Source organism: Daktulosphaira vitifoliae, unplaced genomic scaffold, assembly GCF_025091365.1.
Source record: "Daktulosphaira vitifoliae isolate Bord-2020 unplaced genomic scaffold, ASM2509136v1 Scaffold_4, whole genome shotgun sequence".
In the NCBI taxonomy this organism is placed as follows: Eukaryota; Metazoa; Arthropoda; class Insecta; order Hemiptera; family Phylloxeridae; genus Daktulosphaira; species Daktulosphaira vitifoliae.
The window spans coordinates 29,483,657-29,509,468 of NW_026099575.1; the positions used below are offsets into that span (position 1 = coordinate 29,483,657).

The 25,812-nt window shown below is 28.9% G+C and overlaps 1 protein-coding gene across 1 annotated transcript; it reads right to left on the reverse strand.

The window, feature by feature from the left end:
• Positions 1–30: 30 nt before the first annotated feature.
• Positions 31–25,536, reverse strand: LOC126905097 (peroxidase-like). The gene is made up of 13 exons (XM_050684499.1): positions 25,196–25,536; positions 17,936–18,005; positions 13,476–13,691; positions 10,279–10,449; positions 6,315–6,496; positions 5,315–5,513; positions 2,827–3,024; positions 2,520–2,667; positions 2,294–2,453; positions 1,212–1,382; positions 953–1,151; positions 758–863; positions 31–676 (listed from the first exon to the last, which is right to left on the reverse strand). The coding sequence occupies exons 1-13, from the start codon at positions 25,256–25,258 to the stop codon at positions 607–609; spliced, it is 1,953 nt and encodes a 650-aa protein (XP_050540456.1). The 5' UTR covers positions 25,259–25,536; the 3' UTR covers positions 31–606.
• Between the last annotated feature and the right edge of the window lie 276 nt (positions 25,537–25,812).

Here is a 25,812-nt window from a genome sequence, read left to right on the forward strand (position 1 = left end):
AAAGTATATAAACTTTTTGTAGGGTACATAAATCATAAAATTATAAAATATTCTTAAAATAATAATATTTTTCTACATAAATTAATTATTACTAATATTTTATCTTTATATTTTAGGAATATAAACAAAAATATTTATAATTTATTATATAATTTTATAATGGTCAATAAAAGTTGATAATGTACATTAAACCAAAAAGTAAAAAAAATCTGTATTGTTCAAAATACTAACGTGATAATCTGTTGTTAGATCACTATGGCACGTTTAAAGATTTGGGCACGAAAAATATAATATTTATAGAAATGAGAACAATGTACAATAATAATATTATACTGTGCGTAATATACACAGATTTAATTAAATCAAATTATCACTATTTTGATGATTCTCATTTACATTCTACTGCAGTGGCACAAAAACCTAGTTTAAATCCACCGATTTGTTTTTAAAAAATAATATTACTATTAATAAATTAATTTTAGTACAAGTAACAAGTGTGAAAAATTATTAAAAAGTAGGTATCTTATAACTAAATTTCGCATAACATTAATAATATACATTATATCACAAGCGTAATAACTATGATGTCATTACAAGAATTTTGTTTTAGCTTTGAAATCTCCAAGGCGTCAAATCTAATTCTGATAATATTTGTCTGCATGGAATTAATGAATTTCTGTGGAAATAATATGAGAAATTAAAAAGTTGTTAGCAGAAGTAATTTGCAAATAGTTTTTTTATCCAATCTCACACTCACCCTGGATTTATTTGTAAGAACGCGTTCCTTTGCATTGTTTGAATGTTATCTCCCGTTAAACAAATTAAAGATGACAAAGAAAATTTTCTAATTGTTGATAGTTGATCTAAAATAACATTCATTATTTTATACATCTTATAATTTTATTTGTAGTGAAGTTTCATTAAAAATAAATGGACATTGTATTTAACTTACCTGGTGTAAAAGCTCCCGGTGAAATATCATATTCATAGAAAAATCTGTCTCCGGCTTTATAACGGAAGAATCCTTCTCCTAAAATACACCTGAATGATGGAGTAGTCAAAGTTCCTGGCATTATCCTTTCAAGCATACCACCTACATAATAATCTATATCGTCTACTGTTGGATATAACCTGGCTAATCGTTCAATTCGCTAAAAAAAAAAAATTATTACATCCTTTTTAAGAGTTTTAAAAATAGTTTTATATTATACCTCTTCATCCATGACGTCCCTTAAATCATCAAATGATGTAGCTTTTGACAATCCACATAAAGCTCTAAAATTATTGTATGAAGGTAAACCCATATCTCTGCCTCTTTGAATATCTTTAGCCACCAAATCTTGACCTAGAGGACCATTTGCTCTGAACAATAGATCTGTGATCTAAAAAATATTTTTTCATTTATTAAAACTAAAAAAGATGCATTTTTATAATTGAAAATGAGAAATAATTAACTTTAAATACTTATTAGAAATTATAATGATTTAATTTCTTCTTTTTCCTCACCTTAATCCCAACTACTTGGGGTCTGCCACCCTTATCCTAAACTTCCACTTGACGTGATCTTCCACATAATCTACACTTACATCAGCCGTCATCATATCACATTCAATAACATTCATTCATTTCTTTGTTAGTCTTCCTCTATCTCTATTTCCTTCAACATTAATTTCTATAATTATTCTTACAGCTTCCGATTCCTCTCTCCTTATAACATGACCAAACCATCGAAGTCTATTTTCTCTCATCTTATCCACGATTACGCTACACCTATACTTTCTCTAATATGTTCGTTCCTTATACCAGCTTTTCTAAGAACTCATCCATCTAAAAATTCTCATTCCTGCTCTACTTTCTTATTAACCGCCCAACATTCTGAACCATACATCATAGCTGGACTCACTCCAGTCTTATGGAACTTACCCTTAGCCTTATTGAAATTATTTTTTTGCATAACACAGCAGAAACTTCTCTCCACTTCAACCACCCGTAATTAAACCTGTCTTACATTCTTGTCTAAATTTCAATGATTCAACAAATTTGTTAAATAGATATTAACGAAAAAAATTCTCAAAACACTTTTATCATAAAACAGAATGTTCATAGAACTGATGTTAAATTTATATTTATACGATAAATAACTTAAAAAATCTCGTTAGATCTTTTTATTTTATTTTAGAAACATAAAAGTTCTGATCAATTTTATTTATTTTATAGATTAATTATCCTGTTTTAATTTTTTTACACCTCATAACTATTTATAAATTATATTGTTTCAAAATAATCAACTTACCTCTTCACTGACAAATATGTCTTGAGCTTGTTGGGGCTGTGTGGCAATTCCTCTCAAAAACATGTCATAATTTCCTGGTCTTTGTATAATACCAGGTTTATTCATCCATTCGCTAAAACGTGTTGGAGCTCCTCCATTTTCTCTGTCTTCATTTACCAAACTATACTCAGAAAAAAATATTTATAACTAACCGTATGGTTTATTTCAATCATTTAAATAAACTCACTTAAATACAGAAGGTACAAGACTATGTAAAGATCTAAATGCTCCACCAGCAAAACTGGCTAATGTTGAAGGATTTATGTTAGAATTATAAAAATTACTATAACCTTGCTTGAGTGTTGACAAACCATTTTCGCGAACATAATTTTCTCCTGTAAAATGATTATTGATATTTTAATAATAATATAACTTCAAGTCAAACATAAAGTATAAACATATAAACTTATAATACATTGAGTTTCTTTAGAACTTTTACTATTTTGATCAATATTAACAATACTTTTTACTAATAAGAAAAAAAATTAAATTACCCAAAAGAATAGGTAAAAATTCGTTGTAAGTAATGTGTTGAATGACAGCAATAACGAATTTTCGGGCTTCCTGATACAAAATTTCATCAGACCATTGTGGATTGAGAAGTGTGAACTCATTAGCTAAGAAGTTATGTAATCGTAATAATGCCACTTGTGATACAGCCATATCTGGATGCTGATTTACTCGTCCGTCCCCTAAAATGTTTTAAGATTATTAAAACATTTTAAAACTACTTGTATAAATATAAAAGTTTAAATTTCAGTATTAAGAGAATACAAGTTATTTTTACTAAAGATTTTTTTATTAAAAGATATTAATAACATTTTTGTAATATTAATAATGCATTACAAATAAGTTAAACTTTATCTATTTCATTTAAAACTAGCATAACTTTCTGAAAAATGATTGAAACAAAACAATTTTTTTTTAATAGATACTTTATCTTATCGTATTTTTCTATCATTTGGTATATATTTTTTGGAAATTTGACTTGTCTTCATCATATAAATGGCTGACGTATTTAAAAACATTTATTTTTGTATTAAATTTCTCGATTTTATATTTTTAACTTAATATTGCTATAACTTTTTGAAAAATGTTTTTTAAAGACTATTTACAAGTCGGTTGAATCTGACATCCTTGTTTCGATAATCTGACGCCTATCTTATCATGAGGCATTCAAAATTTAAAATAGGCGTATCAAAAGTAGTACTTTTTCAACTTAACTTTTGCAAATTCAAACCTAACTTTACCGAGAACCTTGACACTTTATAATATATCTACATTTAAAGCTTTGACTATGTACTTCATTTCGAAAAACAAAAAATTTGTCTTCGTGGTAAAAACTTATATTAAAGTTATAGAAAAAGTATGATGTTTTATTGAATTTTAATAATCGTTATTACTTTTTAAAAAATGTACAACTATGAAAATTATTTATTTTAACATACTTTGCGAGGCCACTGATTTTCATAAAAGTGATATGGATCTAATTGATCTAAATTTTTTGCTTCTTTTAAGTCATGAGAAACGACTTTAAAATTTTGAACTAACTTAAACTGTGCTTTTTATCAATCGCCAATTGCGACATAAGGTTGTCGCGTTTGTAACACTATAGTAATTCACGGTTGGGTTACGAACCCCGTCCGTCAAAATGACTTTTATTATGTTTTTTACTTAATTTATTCTGAATATAGGGAAAAAATTCGAAATTCATTTGATTATTATCTCATTTAGATCGAATAACTTCAATAATTATCAAGGACCCCATAATTTTAGTCTCCTCTTGTGAAAAGCAATTTCTTATTCATATTAAAATTATATTGCTATTTGGTTTTTTTTTTATGTCTATTATTAATTTTTATCAGAGGTCACTTGACCAATTTTTTATAACGATACATCAAATGGTCACAACTTGTATCTAGTAAAAGATATTACACTAAAAAACTGAAAATTTTTTTTTTCTAATATCAAATAAAAAGTATAAATTGTCTATTTAAATTTGATGTGATAAATGGTTTCAACTACAAAGTTAAATTATTTTACTTTATTATTTATTAATTTTTTAAGTTTGTTTGTGTGTTCTATTGCCAGTTTAAAATATTTTGACATCATGTAACTATATAAATCATTTCTAAAATTAAACTTATTTTTGGTTACACTTTAATTATGTAGATTTTTTAATATTTTGAATATTTCAGTAGTTGAATCTTTTTAAATACCGAGAGTTACATAAAAATGATTACTATGACTTCTATTAAAATAATTTATTACAGTAAAAAAGCTAAAAAATTTAATGAAATTTTGATATTTTCTCATAAATTTACTGTAAATAATAATTATAAAATTTCCTAAAATTTGATTTTGCATTTTAATCTTAAAAATACCATTTGTTTATTTCTAATAAAATTGTCTATTTAATGATGTCAATTGAAAACTTATAAAAGTAACCACTTTATATTTTTTTATAATTTCTTCGTAAAAATTACTACATTAAATCATTAAATATTAATTTCATACTAAGTTTAATTACTATAATAAGTATTTATTCATATATTATACTTATAAATGAATGAACTACTAATTATGATCTAATTAATAAAATAGGAGTACATGTTGCTTTTGGAATGAATCACTAATTTTTTAATGTTAAACATTATCTACAAATTGGCATCGAATTGTATCTTATGACAGTTGTTTTAATCACTTTCTGATATCATCTATACCTGTCCTAACTATGCCACGTCCATACTGTGCTACTGTTTTTCATAATATAACACGACGTTTATTTAATTTTAAAAATGTTAGTTTTTAATTATGCTTAGATAGTAAACATATATTAAACTAAAAACCTTAATTTTTTTGAGAAAATGATACATTTTCAAAATACAGATAAATTGGGATTATTTTACCCTTCATACAATTAAGTAATTAAAAATAAATCATTTATTTCTAATATCACTGTTAAATTGTTATAATTCTTACCTGATCTATAGCAAACTTCGACATTGCTAGCAACATTACAAGATTGAGTAGGTGTGTTGACATTAGGCAAGAACATGCGGCCATCCCTTGTGAGTTGTGCCCTCAACCTACCACCTCTGAACGATCTCAAGTTACCAGCTGTGTTGCTAGTTGCACCGTATACTAATGAACCGTCCAAGAAATGCGTAGTAGCAATTACCTAAAAATATAACAGGTCTTTGTTTAAAATACAATTGATCAAAATTTACCATAAATAGGAAAATTAATTTTAATGAAAAACTAGGGTGTACTTTTAATGGGAAAGAGTATTTTTTAATGTAAGTAATAATAGTTGTATGCTTTATTGTTTCTACCAGAGAAAAAATATTAAGTGTATCTGTGTTATAAAAATAACAAACTATTGTTTTTTTGTATTGTATACAGAATATAATAATTTATTAGTAATCATCATTTGTTGAATATGTCGAAGTAGTGCTATTTCATTTTTTTTTATAAAATGCAACTTTAGACTAGATATGATTGCATGAATGAATAAATCTAATGAAAACTCATTATTTAGTTCGTCTTCTTTTTCCTTATCTCAATTCCAACTGCTTAGGGTCGTTCACCCTTATCCTAAACTTCCATTTGACATGATCTCTCACATAATTTACACTTACATCAGCCGTCCTCATATCACATTCAATAACATTCATTCATTTCTTTGTTTGTCTTCCTTTAGTTCTTCTTCCTTCAACATTAATTTCTATAACTGTTCTTACAGGTTCACTGCTTTTACTGTTTTACAAATTTATTATTTAATTTGTTAGTTAGCAAAATATTTATACGTAAGTTATTGACTAGACTCAATAAAGTTGAATTTATTGTATAAAATTACAGCATATGATCAAAAATTATTTGTTTAGCGCCCAAGTCTGGTTATCGTTTGATTGCTATTAGACTATAAATTCTAAAATAACTATTATTTTGTTTTGAAAGTAATATACATTAATAAGGTCACCTTTTGTTGTGGCGTGAGCTTACATCCAAAATCGTCGGATGATACAGTTCTTTTAGCTGGTAGACAAGCTGTACCAAATCTTGAGTAAAAGTGATCATTTGCTGGTACAGGAATTGGGAAACAATTTGGATGAAGTGTTTCGATTGGTAATAATTTCCCATTACTTGCGCAACAATCGGGAGCTGTAAATAGAAATATTAGAAAGTTAAAATATTAAAAAATTTTATTCTTAGTTGTAAGTGAGATATATATTTTACATTTATACATTGTACAACATAGATAATTTGAAATTTATGTATCTGTAACTCTTATGCAATATCTCACAAATTGAATAAATTATTTTTCTAATAATTTATATTTAGTTAACTTAAGGAACACGAGTTTAATAATAAATGATATTTATTTCAAAATATCATTTATGAATTATGTCATCTTCAAATTTAAGAAGAAATTATACGATTGTTTGGTACGTGAAAAATGAATAAATTGCGTTTAGTAGAAATATGATAATATAATTCATACATCGATTAATTCAGTAATAAGATAGTTTGTATTTCTTGTTACATAACTATAATAATATGTGTTTGAAAAAATATTAAATAATAATACTTCGGTAGTAGATGAACTAAAGTACATACGAGATTTAATTTTAATTGTAACAATCGAAAACAGGTATTTCCGTTTCGTACAGTTATTAAATATTTCTATGCGTAGAAGTAAAATAGTAATAATAAACTTCCGTTTTATTATATCACCAATAATTTTAAATTATTATATAACACACATTTCTAAGGTATAAGGGATGAATATAAAAAATATTTTATTATTGATAAATTGAAAAAAGTGTTTAACTAAAAGAAAACTAAAAAAAGTTATCGAATTTTTTTATTTTTCGATTAAACAAGTAATTCATGATACAAAAATAACTCTGTATAGTAAAAATATAAAATAATTATTTTATTTAGGACAATAAGATTTATTTTCGACATATTCTAAACAATATTGATATTTATATTTTGTTTTTAATGTATTCATCATTATTGTAAAATGTGTAAAAGTTAAATATATTACAAAATATAAACGACATTTAAAATTGCATTATAAACAGCACATGTAAGTTTTTAAAACGAGTGATTTACCATAACATTCGCTTTCTTCTTTTGAATGTCATTTATGATAATGAAATCACATTTTAAGGCTTTGAGTTATCTACATTAAGCTATACCTTTGTACTAAGAACATTAAAATTAGTAAAGGGGAACATAAACCATCGAATTGCGTAAGCTAAAACAGTAGTCCTAAGAGAAACCGTTTAATCGTTATCAAAATTGTCACGCGCAAAACAATCATTATGTTCATAAAGCACCATTATTGTTGTCACCTACTCATGAGTAACCAGACTTTATTTATTATGTAATGGCGGAAATAAGCAAATAATTGTCCATGCAGTAAAAGTGTCATTTGGAAAAGAGTAAATCATGATCAATAATAGTTAGCTCATTTGAAGATACCAAAAATTGCTTTAGCGATAATAGTGAAACTTTCAAGTTAATACGGTGGCTTTTGAAATGACTTGCTTAAAGTGTGTTTTTAATATAGAGATTTTTAAAATGTTGTGTTCATAGTGTAACACTAGCTTGTATTTATTTCTGTGTACTATGGTAACAAAATTATATGCATATTTCTTCTACAGTGATCAATACATCATTAAATGTTTTCTTTATTATTAATTGCAATACGTTCTAATAAAATCTATAGAGTCTAATGTAAAATTCAGGGCGTTGGTTTATTTAACGGATTGAATTTATTCGTTGATGATATTAATATTTTGACATAGAAAAACGTTATCTAACATTGATTAATTATAGGAAATTAAATATTTTAAGTTTAATTATCCTTACTTACTAAAGTAAGTATTCATTATATTGAGTGTTAAATATATTATTATCGCAGCGAAATTAATTACTGCATAAGATAACATAACTAAACATTCGTTTTCATAATTTAATATTCAATTAATTGTAAAATTCGGATTGTGTTTCTTTTAAATAAATCATTTAAATATTCTAGACTCAGTTGAAATAAAAAAAAAAAATGATATATTCTAATCAAACAATTATTTTGTCGTATATTAATAAATAATTATTAAAATTTACATTTATTTACTTGCATATAATTTTATTTAAACATTTATTTTTAATATTGTCATCATAATATATGGTTTTGTAAATATATCTGTTTACGTTAATACACATGTTTCTGTGTGTCATATTACTGCAAATGTTTATAAATTCATAAATATTTATAGTGTTAATTATAAAACTTAATCTCCCTGTATTGTATGATTGAGTAACCTTAATAGTGAATTCAATGTAACTGTTTATTTGATATTTATTACATTCAATACTTGAGTTCATTATTCAAAAAAAATCTACATTTACAGTATCATCACAATAAGTAAAAATTGGCATGAGTTATGCACTTATTTAATGAGTTACATCAACATTAAAAATAATGTTGAATGAGATAAGTTGATTTATGTCACTTACTCTCCATTCTACATCATAGTTACAAAATTATTTCATTTTAGATAATAATTAGAAATAAAAAGAATTTATTTTCTACATGATTTTTATTTCAATAACCAAATAAAAATATTTATAGTAAACAAATATAAACATAATTTCTATATATATCCTTAACTAATTAAATTGACAAAAATTTTATTAAGTACCATTTAAAACAATAATTTTATTTGTTTAACAATGAAGTCGAATCTATTGTTTTTTATTTTAATTTAATTAACAAAATGCACGTGTATAAATTGAAAAATCACACGCATAAGCAGCGTTGTTATGACTGATAATAGCTAGTATGTATAAATATTTAATGAATATATAAGACTATGAGAAGTATGTTTATACACAAATATAAATACACTTACATTAGTGTACAATGTTAAAATTGTATAGCCTTGAAGAACGGTAGCTAAAACGGGGAATACAGGAATAATGGGGTAGGCAGTAGACTCTCTGACCTCGAACGAAGTTTATATTCAACGGAAATTATTGATATTATTAAACACATATTAAGTATTTTGGAGTGCACGATCAACAAAACATGTATATGTATAGTTACCGATACTCAAGATGTGTCATGTTACATCGAGTAGATCTTACTGATTTAAAAATATAATACTTAGAATTTTACCGCATTTTAGTATTTTCAATTACTGACGAGCACTAATGATCGTGTGATTTATATATAGGAAGAACGCGATGGAAACTTTGTCGCAGATACTGACATCAATTACATCAATGATAGCAATTTTTTCGCTATGAACCAGACCCTAAGGCGTTCCTGGTGCGCGCATTATCAATAGACTAATTAACATGTGATACTCAAGATGCCACATAACTTCTGCATACTAGTGCCATTAATAGTTATTATTTAATGGTGTTATCATGATTAAAACTGTGTCAAGTCCGTGACCTCGGGGTAGGCGTGCGTCACACTAAAATACCACTACACCCGATGCACATGAAAGCTAAATGACTTTTGTAGTGAATTTCCTCAGTTTTCTTAAGATGTGATGATACATTGTGTTTAAAACACATGTGTAATATTAAACATTGTTTTCTCAATATCTCTATGATACATTTAAAAAGTTAATTTTAAACATGAAATGAGCTAAGATTTAGTTATAGAAAATAGTGCTTATAGTGAAATAAGGAAATATATTGTACATACTACATGATGACTATATTGTTAGTACAAAGTAGGATAGCAGAATATGAAGTCAACGTTTTCTCTCTGGCATAAAAGTTTAACTTTAGAAAAACATAACATACATATACATAAAGTAAGTTATGTATACTTCAATAAAATAAAAAACATATTGGTCACCTCCACCATATTTTTAATACTAGTTTTTCTTTTTCTAGATCATTAATAAACGACTTACCAGATTTCTCCGTGAGTAGAGTGACATCATGAGCTACCACTTGCGCCCACTGCATTACTGCCAGCGTAAATCGTATATCTGGCACATTCCTTTCTGGGAATAATGTCGTACGGATCAGTCTGGCACTGGGAAGTACTCGGCCAAATGTAGTAAGTCGAGGCCTACTCTCTCCTAAAAAAAAAATAGCAATAGAAATTTAGTTCATTCTTGAAAAAATACATTTAATATTTTTTATTTGAAAATAAATTATTATTTAAATATAATAAAATTTATATAAAGGCGTCGGTCTGGCATGTGGGTAGAAACGTATGTTTGGAGCACGGGGTCCGAGTTCGACACAATAAGACGGCCCCCACCCTCTATAGCATGTTAAGTTGGGGAATAGAAGGATATAAAGCTGAATATAAATTTAAAATTATAAATCGCTGAAAACTGAATGCTCATAATTTTTCAAGTTGAAATTTTTAAATAATCAAATAGCTTACATTATCTTGATGAGCTATTCATTAGTAAAACGAACAAATTTCTTAATGATCCAAATTGCTTTAAGTTGACATTTTCGTTGCACTTAAATTAGATATTATAATTTCTAAAGAAAGCAGAAATTTTGTGTTCGTCATCTCATATTATGAGATTTACGTCATCCGGAGACACAATGTAATGGATACTATGTCTAATATTATAACATGTCTAATTTCAGTATATCCGAAGGCAATAAATATCATAAAAACTGGTTTTAATTTAAGATTTCTTCTTATTAAATGATAGTAATCATTATGCGACTGGAAATCGATAGTATTAGAGTCGGAAATGAGATGGATATTTCACAAGCCGAATTTCTTTTTATTATTGATAAAACATTACCTTATTTTTTAAGTGGCCTATCTTAACAACTTTTACTTACGTAACTATTCCAAGTAAATTAAATCTTAATGTGCGATGAATAGGGTGATCAATTGTCATTAATACGAAGTTTTTCAATAGATTGAGTTACGAATTTGAATTGAAATCATTCGAAAATTTTAATTTAAAATGTGTTACTTTCTGATGTCAATTTAACCTTTTTGTTATATTGATATATACTGTATATAATTGAATAGGTTTTTTACGGATAACGCTGATTGAAAAAAGCGTTGTTATAAGGTCTTGAAAAAAAAAGAATACTGCTCAAAAAAATTTTTTTGAGCTTACTCAAGCATCTAAGAATTTACTGCACTAGATTTTTAGGCAAGTGAGTACCAAAGAAAAAAGAAAAAATTTAGGGGGTCTTATAAGACAGTAATTTGGAACTCATAAGCAGCACCTATAAAATATAGATATGTAAGATTATTTTATGAATAATTGCGTACTAGATATTTTGTTTTTTTTTTGTGGGAAAAGACTTGTAGATTTCACTTTTTACTATAAAAAATATTAATAATATATTATTTTGCTTATAATTTGTTGAAATAGAAGTGATCGATTGGTATTTTTCAAAAAGTGGAAAACTTATAAGACACAACTAATTCATAACTAACATAATAGAAGAAAGTATCAATATTGATAAAGGAAGAGGAAGATCAAGAAAACATTCATAGGAAAGATGCCTGTAATGTTTAGATGCATCAAATATTCAAAAATAAAGACTTTGGCGTTAAGAGAAAACAATAGAAGTCGATTTTTGCTACAACAAGGTATAAACTTTAGTGAAAAAAAAAGGAATTTGTTGAAATGTAGAGGCTTGTGATAATTTTTTAGTTTGTATCAATATTTTTATGTATAAAATATTGATAATAATTTAGATAGCTTTTCATTATAAGGTTGCATTTATAACAACCATAATATTAGTTATTATAATAGTAAATACCGAAGCATTGATATTTAATAAACATAATTGATTAAAACAAAAGTAAACAAGTCTATTATTATACCTTTGGTTGTTACAATAATCTATTGTTATTTTAATACTGAATGGACTATTCATCGTAGAACAATTGCCTAGATCATTTGGTTTAATTTAATTAGTCTATATAATTTATATTGTACAATAAGCATCTTAAGTGAACATTAGCTATACACAATTGATGTATTTTCATTGTAAATGCTCAAATTACCTATTAATTTTTATCACTTATTATAACTTTTTACGAATGAACAAATAATTTTAGAGCAATTAATAATGCAAAGTGAAATGGCGTAAGTTTACATTAACATTGTAAATTATTTAGTAACGTGTCATTCATCAATGGAATCGCCTAGATTTTGGTCGGTTACGCGACATTTAGTTAAACGGTGAATTAGTAACGTAAAAATAATGAAGCTAATAATATACTTAGCACCCAGTCCTCCACAACAAATATGTTGTGAAAATACCCACTATCGTTTTTTATGCACAACTGTAGTTTGAAATAATTAGTGCGCACAGACCAGCTTAAACCATCAGTTGTGTCCACTATTATTTTCACCTGTCCTTGGAAGAACCTATTCGAGTTACCTACATAATATCACTATTACTTCACAACTGGACTATCAGAGAATACACGCATAAATGTAGAGCATGACATGGTACTTGGTCAATACAAATTGTTTAAGTATCATGTGTTAAAAGCGTATTAAATAAAAAATTTCTAGAACTTTCATAATGTTGTATGACTCACGTGTAAATTGCATTTTTTTTTGGAGGACAATACTAACTTACTCTTACTCTAAATTAAATTTTTTTATACACAAAAATGTGTGTTATTTATTTTTTTAATAAATTTGAATGAAAATTAAAATTGTCAGTCTATTTTATTAAGACATTAAGAGAAGTAAGGAAATCCAAACATACGTTTCTACGCACTAGGCCAAGCCGACCCCTTAAATAATATTTTAATAAAATATTTTAAGGTTATTATAAAAGTATTAATACAAATTTTAGCTTCCAATTTTTTAGTAGATTAAGTTTACTAACATATTAAAAGGTAATGACTAATTATCTATTTATAATTTAACTGTTTTAAAACCTCTATTGAAAACTGTTATTTCACAAGTAATATAAAAATAAAAAAATAATTTTGTTGGATAATTACGGGTCTTGATTCTTTAACGAAGTCATAGTTTCACACTTGCTACGATTTCGATGGCAAGTATTAAATATATATTTATAATGCATGATTTTAATTTCATGTGTATGTATTTTAATTATTTGCTATTACATTACAATGTAACTACTTTACCATCTTGATAAGCTGCCGGAAGCAAACGGACCAGTGCTGTGTTAACGGAACCCCAACCAGGCTGTTGTAAGTTATTGCAACTGCCATCAAAACTCCTGTATCGAGACCGAGGATTACAGGGTATGTCGGCCAGACAAACATCAGCTATGTTTTGTTGGCTTACGCTCTGCGCACCTGTGACCATAGTACCTGATGGCTGAACATCTCCGACTGTACCTAAAGTAGTAAAAAAAATTACCATACGTGTGAATTGAAGGCGATGAACCTTAATTAACAAATTACACAATAATCGTAAAATTAAATAAATATTGGAAAAGAGTTTTATTATGCGTGTCACGACCACTTGGCATCGCGACGGTTATCACTCGATTACACACAAGGATGGGTGGCGAATTAAAATTATCTTTAAAAATTGTTTTGTCAACCTTGTGCCGGTTCCCGAGTTTGATTTTTGTTGATTCTTAGTTCCGAGGGTTTCCATGCGAAACATATTAACAACGATAACAGTATACAATTATGAGAAAAATGATAAAAGTTTATAATTTAACACTTTTAAATTCTCTCAAATTTCTAATGAATTTTATACTTTATTTTTTTTTTTACCAAAATCACTGAATTTCACTTGACCAGCTATGTGATTATTAAATATTTAAGTTCAATATATGTTTGTTTTTTTATTGCAACATATAAATCGTACACATTAAGTTTTTATGTTTAAATAACTTTTTATAAATATTTTTACAATTTTCATTTTTTATATTACAATACTTTTAAATTAAAATAATTACAAGGTGTAATAAAAAAAAACTAGTTTAAGTTCATTTTATTTTTATATTATTAATGGTACTTAAAATTTATACTAAAAATATTAATGTTAATGCAATATGTTAAAGAATACACATCAGTAATCTAAGGTAAGCCTTGGGAACGTTTTGTTCATAGTGAGTGGTTAAAAAGGTTAAGAAAGAGTGCAATTTTAGAATTGTGAGTGAAATCATAAAAATAAATTTTATTGAATTTATTTTTATATAGAAATAATTTTTCATAGATATTTTTCAACAACATACGGTGTTTAAAATATTTTCAATGAAATTTTATTAGTTTAACTTAAAGAATTAAAAAAAAAACTCATAAAAATAAATAATACTTTAAATTTAAAAGTATTTAATTTATATATTAAATATTAAGATGAAATTAAAAATTTTACATTAAACTAAGAATTGTTATCTATTGTTTGTTGTTTTAGTAATTTTTCATATAACATTTATGGTAAATTTTTGTTTTATGGTTCACGTAGATTTTAATAAACTTGAAAATAATAATTTATCTATTTATTTATATGGTACAATGCACGCTCATTTATTTCCGCACTAGAGTTTACCGTTTAATATAATTAGTGTTTTGCAATCGGTGTTTTATGAACATTACTGTGTGGTTATGCGGGCGTGAAAATGAAAGTTCTTAAAGTAACATCATTTTTTGTTTTTACCGGTAATCAATAAATTTTTATTGAAAACTAGACTCTAAATAAAACACTATAGTCAGAAGTGGATCTCATAAACATGAAAGGTTATAATGTAGAATAGTGCAGTGAGGTCGTCCATTGTTTGATCCTCATGACCTCGACTGGGTCATCCGGACACTGAGACAATATTTCCGATTCATGAACTCCGGACGAGATGAGTGCAATAATATGTTGTTTAGAGCGATCGTGCCTTCGTGCAAAATTCATTAACGTTAAACAAACGATAGCAGTAAAATTATCGAGCTGCAAGCGCACGATCTGCTGATTAAATGACTTGACGTGTAAGCTTCAATATCAATTAAAACTAATCATTTTTGACGGTATGTGTTTTTTTCATACATTATTTTAGTTCACTGCAACTTTAAATTTCACTTGATGCGTTTTAATTGATTTTAGACCCTAATATATTGGTAGATCCAACTGCCAAAATCTTTAATTTAGCTTGCGAATAATTAAATTTATGCCAGTTTGGATGGTACGTATCATATATACTTGTGTACATATTTCATGTGCTGTAACCTTCAATAGATCGCAAAATTATTATTAAAAATTGGTAATATTTTAGTGAATTTTAATAAATTGTAAAAAGAAATTTGGCGCCCAAATCCAATTCACATCCTTGGATGTATTGAATAAATAGTGGTTTTAACTTATTTATTTACTATGATATTTTCGACTAATGTTGAGATTCATATTAAGATTTTCATATCATTTTGCGGATGTAATTAACTTTGCAGCTAAAATTATAGTAAATTTTTATTTCTAATAAACGTTTTTCAAGTTCATTAATAAAAATCGATTTCACCCGTTATAAAAATATTAAATTATAATATGCATTCAATATTATATTATATTGAAAAACAATTTAGCATAAATTAAATGAAGATTACTCTTAATAGTACTCAAATCTAATAATGAAGGCACGTTAATCGGATTTTCCGAATAGTGAAGGTCAAGTAATTAAAATTTTTCAGTTCGTTGGATTTATGAGGAAGTTCATATTTGAATTATCATTACATATTATCACACTATAATATTAATTGAGTTAGTTCATTTGCTAGATTTCATAGGAAAAACATTCAGTTAAAACTGAAGGTCTTATGTAATATGTTATTATTAATAATATATTATAAGGGTACCGTCTTTTTTACTGCTGATTAATCAAAGTTTTTAGACACATTTCAATTTAGTTACATCTCCATTTAATAATCCAGTCTTCCACATTATCAGAAAATAATTTAAAAATAACACTAAAATTGTTTAATTAACTATAAATAAGTAATTCCAACTTGGTATCTGATGTCAACCATAATAAACACCACAAGGAGCACGTTTTTGCAGTTTGACCATAAAATATTTTACTTTATTATTTAAAAAATAATTAAGTTATTATAATTAATTTAAATGCTAACAGGAAATGTGTCCAGCTTTTTCAAAACGTCACAGAATTCAGTTTTAGAAACATTAAATATTCAAAAAGTCATTTTATAAAATAGCATATGTTTAATATTCAATAGAGAGATAACATATTAGGGATGCAAATTAATTTTCTATCCATCATGTTTAATTTATATTTCAGTGAAATTTTCTCTATTGAGACAATAATTTTACTAATATACAAATGTAATTTATTTTCAAAAAATGTTGATAGGGTACGTTGATTACAGCATCCATGATTTTATGTTTCTTAATGACAAAGAGCAACTTGTATGATATTTGCATGATAACAATTGGTTAATTATATTTAGACCTAAGCTATTGTTCTATTTAATTATACCACTTCTTGACGATTTCATACGTGGTTACGGATTACTTACCGCTTACCTGACGTTCATATGGTCAGGTTCAAACACAATATAGATACTACAATGTGTTGAGTTATGTAAGAGCTAAAATGTAGCCTCAAAACATACAAAGAACAAACAACGCAAAGCCCTATACGTTTTGGACGCATTTCGTCGACTACTTAAATGGATGTTGCACATGTACAAGTGACCTTTACATGTTATTAATATTTTTTACGCGTAAGTGTGAAAAATGAAAAAAAATCTTCTTCCACTGTGTTGAAAAGTTTTTCAACGATTTCAGCAAATATAATTATTTCTCGTTTAAAATGTGTTGTAAAATTTTAAGCATTTCATATCCATCAAAGAATATTTTGACTGACCGTCTTGTCTGTTATATTATTGTACAATGGAAACTTTTTCATCGCGATAAACACTTTTGAGTTGATCAAATATCTACAGCAGCAATATCAAGGCCGTACTGTCAATTTTACCGTTTTAACGCATCGTCGAATCCACCACGTCTTTATTTGCATACTATCAATTATCGTAGCAGAATACTTATGATATTACATATGTACTCTTAACAATGTTTGCATTAAGACTTCCGGGATTGTTCGTGGCGGCAATCACAGTAATGGGTAATATACCACAGTAATTTCCAGCGTTCTCTAATCCGACATTCGTCTCGACTGTATTGTGCTATGAACAATACATATAAATGGAATATGCACAAGGGACATCTTTCTATAGCACCTTGAAAAATATTTCATTTTGATTTTTTTCCGATCAATATTTTTCTATTTTGATAAAAAATTAATGCGAAGAAAATCTTGGAAAATCAATTTTGCTTGATAAGAATTTGAATAACACATCAAAGTAACTTTTGATGTAATTGAATCGACATTCATAAAATTACACGGGTACTTGCAAAATACTTTGGATATCCCAACAAGCTAAATTACTTCCTCTAAAAAATAATTAATGTCACAATTCCGCGGTCATTAGATATAATCGGTATATCACAAACAAAACATGAAACAATAAGAACTCGGAACAATGATGACTCTAAATTATAATTCCTTCATACATGGAGAGCTGTTAATGTTATTCAGTACTAATAATAAGCTATACAGCTGTATTGGACTCACCTATTCTGGCGTTCCATGGCTGTACTACCTCCAGGAAATTTTGTCTTTTACTACGGCCGTTCGTTGATGTCTGTAACAAACAAAAACAACAAACTGTTATTCTCAAACAATTATAATTATAATGCTCTACATATTTGCCATATTGTGTTACGTCGATAGTGCAATGTTAGTATTATTGCGTGATTAAACCAGATTATAGCGGTGACGTTAGAAAAATCAGCATGACTCAATTCGAGCGCCACATAATTTTTACTCTCGATGAACTTGTAAATACAACGTGGGTGCGGTTAATTGGTCGAGAAATTTAAAACTGCCACCACTGTAATAAGATTATATGACATGACACCCATCGATAGTATGCTCGTTCAGTGAAAGAAAGTATGTGCTTTCTCAAAGGTAACGCACTCAAGAAGTTTTCTTAAACTGACAGTTACTCATTTCACGCTCCCCGGAAGTCCGGACTTGCAAAAAATGATAAAACAATGTTGTAAAATAAGTCAAGTCGGGAGACATAACTGCAACCGTAAATCGTATTCAATTAAAAAAATGAATCGAAGGTTCCATAGATTAAATATTATCATTGAATTATCTATAGGAATTCAATTAAAATTTAATTAGCAAGTTCATTTTATAGCTGCCCCTCGCAGTCATGCGATATGATTGACAACGGATTTAAAAGTAAAATGTTTAATTATAAACCAATGCAATGTAAACGATTCAACAACACATTCATTAGACCACCTGATTAAATTTACGACCAATTCCAATGTCAACGACTTGCGCGAGATGAGATCAATAAAGCTGCGTTTTCCTTATGAAAATATTATAGTCTATAATTAATTAATATTTTGTGTAAAAAACAAAGAAAACTTGATTTGTTTAAAAAAAAAACATGATCTAACCCAAAGTCGAACTACCAGCGATTATTATTAAAATTGTATGAACGTGATCACGATTTTATCGTTGAATTCGATGAAAAATTAATGCTCTGTCAAAGTGATTTTTGTATATTTTGAACAACAGTAATTTATTTGGGCGTCTCCTCAACGCCGTTAATCGTTTCGTAAGACGTAATCACGTACTTATTATATATTTTATTAGATAATGTCTATTTATAGATACGTAAGTTTTAATGATAAAAAAAAAACAATATTGTTCAATACAATGCTTTGTTCGAAATTTTCATATGACGTAGCAAGTTCAATATACGCTGTAAAGTTGTTATTCTAAAAAAAAAATTTCAATGTCAATTGTTCACCGGATTTGATGATTAATTGTTTATTGTTAATATGGTAATGAAGATTTAAGATGAATGTGTAAGATAATGTTATTTTAGAAAAAAAAAATTAATAATAATAGCAAGTTATTTAATTTATAATGATTTATACAGGTTATTATTCATATTGAAATATTAATTAGTCATAAATAATAAAACCTTAGCAAAATTATTACGGTTTTATATTTATTAAGTTTATTTTTATTAAAAAAACTAATGATAATTATTTTTCATAGTTCAAAAAATAAAAAATCGCTTTGATTTTGTGAAAATAAACTTCTTGTTCCTATATCAATATTTAAAAACGTAATAATATAACATTTGTAAAAATTGTTATTTTGTTTTAATACCAATAGATTTTTTTTTTTTAAACAGGGAAAAACTCAATATTTGTATAACTTTATTTAGCTATATGTGTTAGACAGGGTTTTTTAATTAAATTTTTATTTATAGTACTTATTGAATAAACCAAGTTAATGTTTTTCAGCGGCTGTATGAAAAAAAAGTCCTCGGGACATTAGTGATGTTTAGCAAAGTGAAACCTTAAGGCGTGGAACGTTCAGAGGTTTAATCGGTTGGTTTTGCACGTTCGCAATGTCAAGATCGCATACTCACGTGCCCGTGGGATGACAAAAAGGTAGAAAGTCGATTTGCGTGTGCACGAAGACCTAACGATGACAACTTTCTGTCAACTCACTGATGATATGTCAAAATAAAACAAACGCGTCAGTACAATATTGAAATTGTCAGTGACCTTTGAAAGTATGGCTAGGAGATAGTATTTAAGATGACTCTGGACCACGAAAAGAGGGTGTATACATATATTAGAAACCCGCAGGTAGTTTAATATTCACTTTCCGAAATACCGGACTGCACCCCACATCATAAAAATGATAATGATTTATAGGTCTTTGCCTAAGATCCATAACAATAACGGCTTTACGTAACTAATTCTCGGACAATGTGTTGTGTTTTTACACTTTATGGACTTGTGATACTCTATCCATGAACGTCACAATCACAAGAGTGTCATTTGTACAATACAGTGTTAGTAAATGTTATCATAATTAGAACAAATTATTTCTAGAAGACTACGCATTAGTTAACTTTTTGGGGGATTGCGGTTTCATATTTATAGGTCAGTTGAGTGTATTAAAAAAGACTTAGACAGTTGACTTGCTGTAGGAATATTCTTGAATAAAATTTACGATAAAATATTCAAGTATTTCTCTTACAACCACACATTTCTTTGTAATTTACCACCTCAAATGTTAAACACACACAAATATCGTTATAATATTATAATAATAATTGTGCCGAACGTGATGCCGCGCTGAAGTCCGAATCCGGTTGACATTGGACCACGACGAATAATATTCTAGTAAACAAGCATAATGTACCACGCGCTTTTGTGTAAAAACCGAAGAATTATTGTAATGCGACAGTTACTTAAAATGAGCAAATGTGTGAAATGGTCTTGACCTAAAATTCTAGGTAATTTATTATTTTTCACTTTTTTTTCTAATAACAGCGCAAAAAAAAAAAACTGAAAGTGTTTCTTGTCATTATTACAAAAAGTCGTCTACCAAAAGCATTATGAACAATTGACCACTGCCATGTCTCCTATCGTGCTCACCAATTGCAATTATATGCGCTCCATTAAAGTTTACACAATTGTAACATTACAATTTAACTTAGATTTCCTGATGCTCGTGCCAAATACTTGTATATAATACACATGAATCATTCTGTCAACGTGACGCAAATGCCCGATTTATAAATGATATAATTACACATTTCTAGCGGAGACATCGTCAATACTGTTTATCGTATATCATCAATTAATCTTTATTATTTGTGCGTGATCGGGTTGAAATTATAAGAACCAATATTATTATCGTCGTTAGATTGCCGTTTTAATAAATAGGTACGATAATCGTACAGCTGTATGATTATTTCACACAAACAATGATTCCGATCATGTATTTGAACTATAAGAAATAGCAGTTATGTCCTCTCTTTATTATTCTGAGATTACATCAAGATTTTTGCCAAGTACTCACGATGGCACGGATAAATATAACAGCGTAAAGGACTTTCAACGGCACACAATGAAATTACTATTCTGGATTTTTGTTTGAACAATAACCACACTCGCGCTTAATTAAAAACGTTTCAGTTATTTCACAACGCTTCGGTAGCTACTGTCTTCCTAGATGGTTAGAATGAGCTGTGCGGTCTTCTCTTAAAATGTCCATTATGTACTAATGCTACATCTATTATCAAACACAAATCTAGACAATTCGTCGAAGTGATAATTATTTATCCTTCCTTGTGCTTCGTGCAACGGCTCACAACAATAGTGCAATTACAGTGTCAAGTATCAACAGTAAAATTCGACCGCTGATTCTAATTTCTCAGCAGAAGATCCCCTTGGAATTTTCGTATCTCTGTATTACATCGTTTATGGTCCTCCGGTCTTGACCAAGGTCGCTAAAATATCGCTCACATAACGGCTAGGCATTATAACGGTTGTAATAAATTGCAATCATCAGTCGTGGACACGTTTATTTTCACTATTCGGCACTGTGAGCTTATCGTGTACTTAGATAATGGATAAACTTGTTGACGGCTGACCAGTAAAATGCGCACTTAATGATGTTTTATTAAAACTGCGATACCATGGACCAACGGTCAAGTAAATTGTAATCTATTACAATTATTATACAAAACTGTGTAGTTAAAGCCTTGACACGAAAAGGAGAACATTCTTAACGACGGAATAACATTTTTAATTCTCGACTTTCGTCATGATTTGCGATGACACCTCGCTGTCCGCCAAATCAGTCCACAATTTACAAGTGTAAAGACTCATACGATATATTTTATCAAGTGGGCATCCGAAATCGCCACAGCCAGTAAAAATTTTGGATTTCACGTAGTTGCCCTTTTCAGGTTATGGCCAATGAAATACCAACGGCGTCACGAACTACGCGCGCGTCTGCGTTTGTACAACGCCATTGGAAGTCGAGATTTCAAACTTGAAATGAAAATCGATCGATGTTATCGAATTCCGTTTTTAGACTTGGGCGCAGTTATTGGCGTTGATGACTGTAACAAATGGCAAGATAAAACGCGCAACGATTTGTAACGGTGTATAAAAAAGCGTACAACAAGTATCCCGTACGCGGTTTTAGGTCAAGATCGCTGTCAGAAACTCTTTCGCGTGTTGTTAGTGCTACTCGTGATGGGTTGATACCCTGGAATGACCAGTTGCGATCTAATGTGCCAGTAACTTAACTGTACGACAATATAGGCTGCTTATTGTAAACCATTATTAAATGTGCGTTTACTCGTACAGCTTATTTCGTCATACAGTTGACCATAATAATATCAACAACAACAACACAACGTCAGAATTTATAGTTAGGTGTGCGTTGGTGTGCATACTTTTGAATAACAGATCTTTGTCGTGACCGCCCGTTTACAGCACGTTGTCATTAAACAATCAGCCCCGTTTTTTAGATTTCTGATCAGTATGATGTTTTCACTTAAAACAAATACCTGCACTGTGTCAACACCAAATATTCTGTTCGACAATGTAATTTAATGGAAAACCCCACGACCGGATAACACGGTGCCAAATCAAAGCCACAGATTTCTCGATTGGATTAAAATAATGCTATCAACTATTCCGTCGAGTTTTCAAACCTAATGCCTAATTTCTCGTTGATATTATATACCTCATGAATTTTATAGTTTATCTAAAAAGCGTTTTATCAACACTAGTCTTATTGCGTTATGTTTTCATAAAAATACATCGTGTCATTTATTAATGAAAGCAAAGTCATAATTTTTTCCTTTTTTTTTTTTTTAAATTTAGCAGTAAAAAATACTTTCCAAATTATCTTCTTCGCAAATGAAATTAAAATCATAAAATTATCAATGTGTCGAGTTTTATAACACTGAATTAATTTTACTCTATTGACTTTCTATAGATTTCAAAAAAATATCAAAATTAACGCGAAGAACAAAATAAACGTCTATACGGTAAATGAACTTAATAACAAATAAAGGTTGTTCGTAGAGATTCTATGTTTAGTTTTTAATTATTCATAATGATTTTTCTACTCCACCCTCCCGGATTTCGATATACGCGTACAAACATTGTATATCTGGTGTATTTTTTACGACTTGTCTAGCACATCACATCATTCATCTGGCAAAATATTACTAGAATAACTATAAAAAAATCCTCAGCTTTATTACTATTATTCGGCGTGGCGCCGACGGGATAATAATCGATTTACGATTCAATTAGTATGTTTAGATACATATTAGCACGTTTTAATAATAATGTATTCGTACTTTGACGTATTATTATTATAAATAGTGGCGTATGAGATTTATTTTTTATAGTCATGACGTAAGTATAATAAGTCTCAACGTTAAATAATTGTACCGCACAAATCAATTCGAGATCCGGAATGGCTCGGTCGAGTGGGTGTTTCCAAAGCGAAAACAAAGCAGAGTATAAAAATAACATAATGCGGCGGCGAATCTGCCTGGATCCGTCAACCTGGCCGTCGTGATGGCCAGAAGGTGATTTCGGCCGACGGTTACTGCCCATCGCGTTTGTACGCGCTCTCATACAAGTTCAAGGACATGTTGGTACAACTCGTACGGCCAAAAATCACTTTTACCCTCACCTGGCCGTTACGAGTGCTTGTCCAGCGGACGACACGGATAAAAAACCATCGGTTACAATTATATACATTTTCGTAGATGATAATTATTTCGATACGACCGTTTATGGTGTACAATTAAACGCGCTGGCTGAAGTACATTTCGTCTATTTTTGCTCCCTTTCACGTTCGATCACCGTTCGCCACCGTTTCCAATGTCGCGACCGTTTGCCCTTGCTCGTCCATCCGTCGGTTTTTTATTCCTACGACGATCGCTTCACGTCGTTATTTATAACACTAGTCATCCTTAGCGTCGCGAGATTTATGGCATCTAATAATAATATCGTCTTCCGCGTTGTTTGCCAATAGCGTAGCGTGGAGCACATACGTTCTATATACAATTACAATACAATACCAACCGCACTGGCGTGGCGCAGGGCCGTGATGAATGCAAGCGTGCACCACAAATGAATATTAATCACGATTTTACCGGTCGCCAAAATACTTATGTCTACCGCATACCGTTTTCCCACATGACCTACCTATTTGCTACAGTAACTAACATTAAGTTCGGGCACTTGATGTAAATATTGATCATAAATATTATATGCGTTCGCTATAACACAATTAAGTCTTGCGTTATTGATTTGTTGATGTCGCCCTCTTGACGTAACACGTTTTTAAACGAATTAAAAATGAAAACATCAAAGGTTAATAATTTTCATTTCAACATATTCTATTTAAACAACCTAAAATTTATCATTGAAGATGTTGCCATACTTTATTAGCTTTTTACATTACATTATATACTACTTGGCATTTTTCAGCGTGTGATAAAAAAATAATATATATATTTTTATAAATGGTACAACTCCAAAGCCAAACAGATTAAATATTATGTCTTAATAGTTTCTCAGTTTATAAAAAAACTTAAACCTTTATTATTTTTAAATAAAGTTCTGCAGCTTAGTCCGACGACTTTATTTTTATAACTTCACAAAATAAAGTAGTTCAATAAACCCTTACAATTAATTTCTAATTTCTTTGTAAATGATGATTTGTACTAATATTAATTATTAATTTTCTTAAATGGCCATAGATGTATGCAAAAAAATTGGTACTTCAGTTTGAAATAAGAAGTTTCAAACGTGTTTTTTTAAATATTACAAGAAAAAAAGGTTATTGAAAAATGAACGTTTCAGAAACAAATGCAACTTTAGGATTAAAATAAGTGTCACTAACTTATCGAGCTAAAATGTACAAATTATTACTGTTAGTTATAAAATGAGCATTACTTACCAATGAGCCTGACGCGTAGAGGACTGTGGTGCACAAAAGCACGACAGACTTTAACACTCCCATCTGGAGCCTAGTCGAATTCTACCCGACTCGAAAAACGGATAATTATAAAAAATAAATGTGTTGATAGAATTGCCTGTTTATAAAAATTGTGTTAACCCTGTGTGTTATTTAACCGCGCTGAATACAGTGTCTACGCGTGCATGTATGTGTGTATAAACAAGCTGTGCCTGCCGCGGTGTGCAAACGACTTGGAAGCACGACAACGATAGTGAGAGTGAACTGACGGTCACTTTCGATGTGCCGCCGTAGACTCTTGTAGTTGTGCGGCAAAGAGGAGGTGCTCCTCGTCGTATATGTCCGTCCAATGTATACTTGTATTTTTATAGTGTTGTGCAATAGCTTACATAGGTATGCGATGAACGACTGCCACTATAGACGCACTGGCCAACGACAATCGTACTTAATTCCGTAACAGTTATTGTTAGTCGTGTTAAATACCGAAAAGTCATAATGCATACTAGTTGGGATTGTATGCTTCTTCGGGTTTTGTATCAAATCTTCAAGACCATACTTGAATAAAATTGGTACAGTCAGGTTAATCAATAATTAATGAA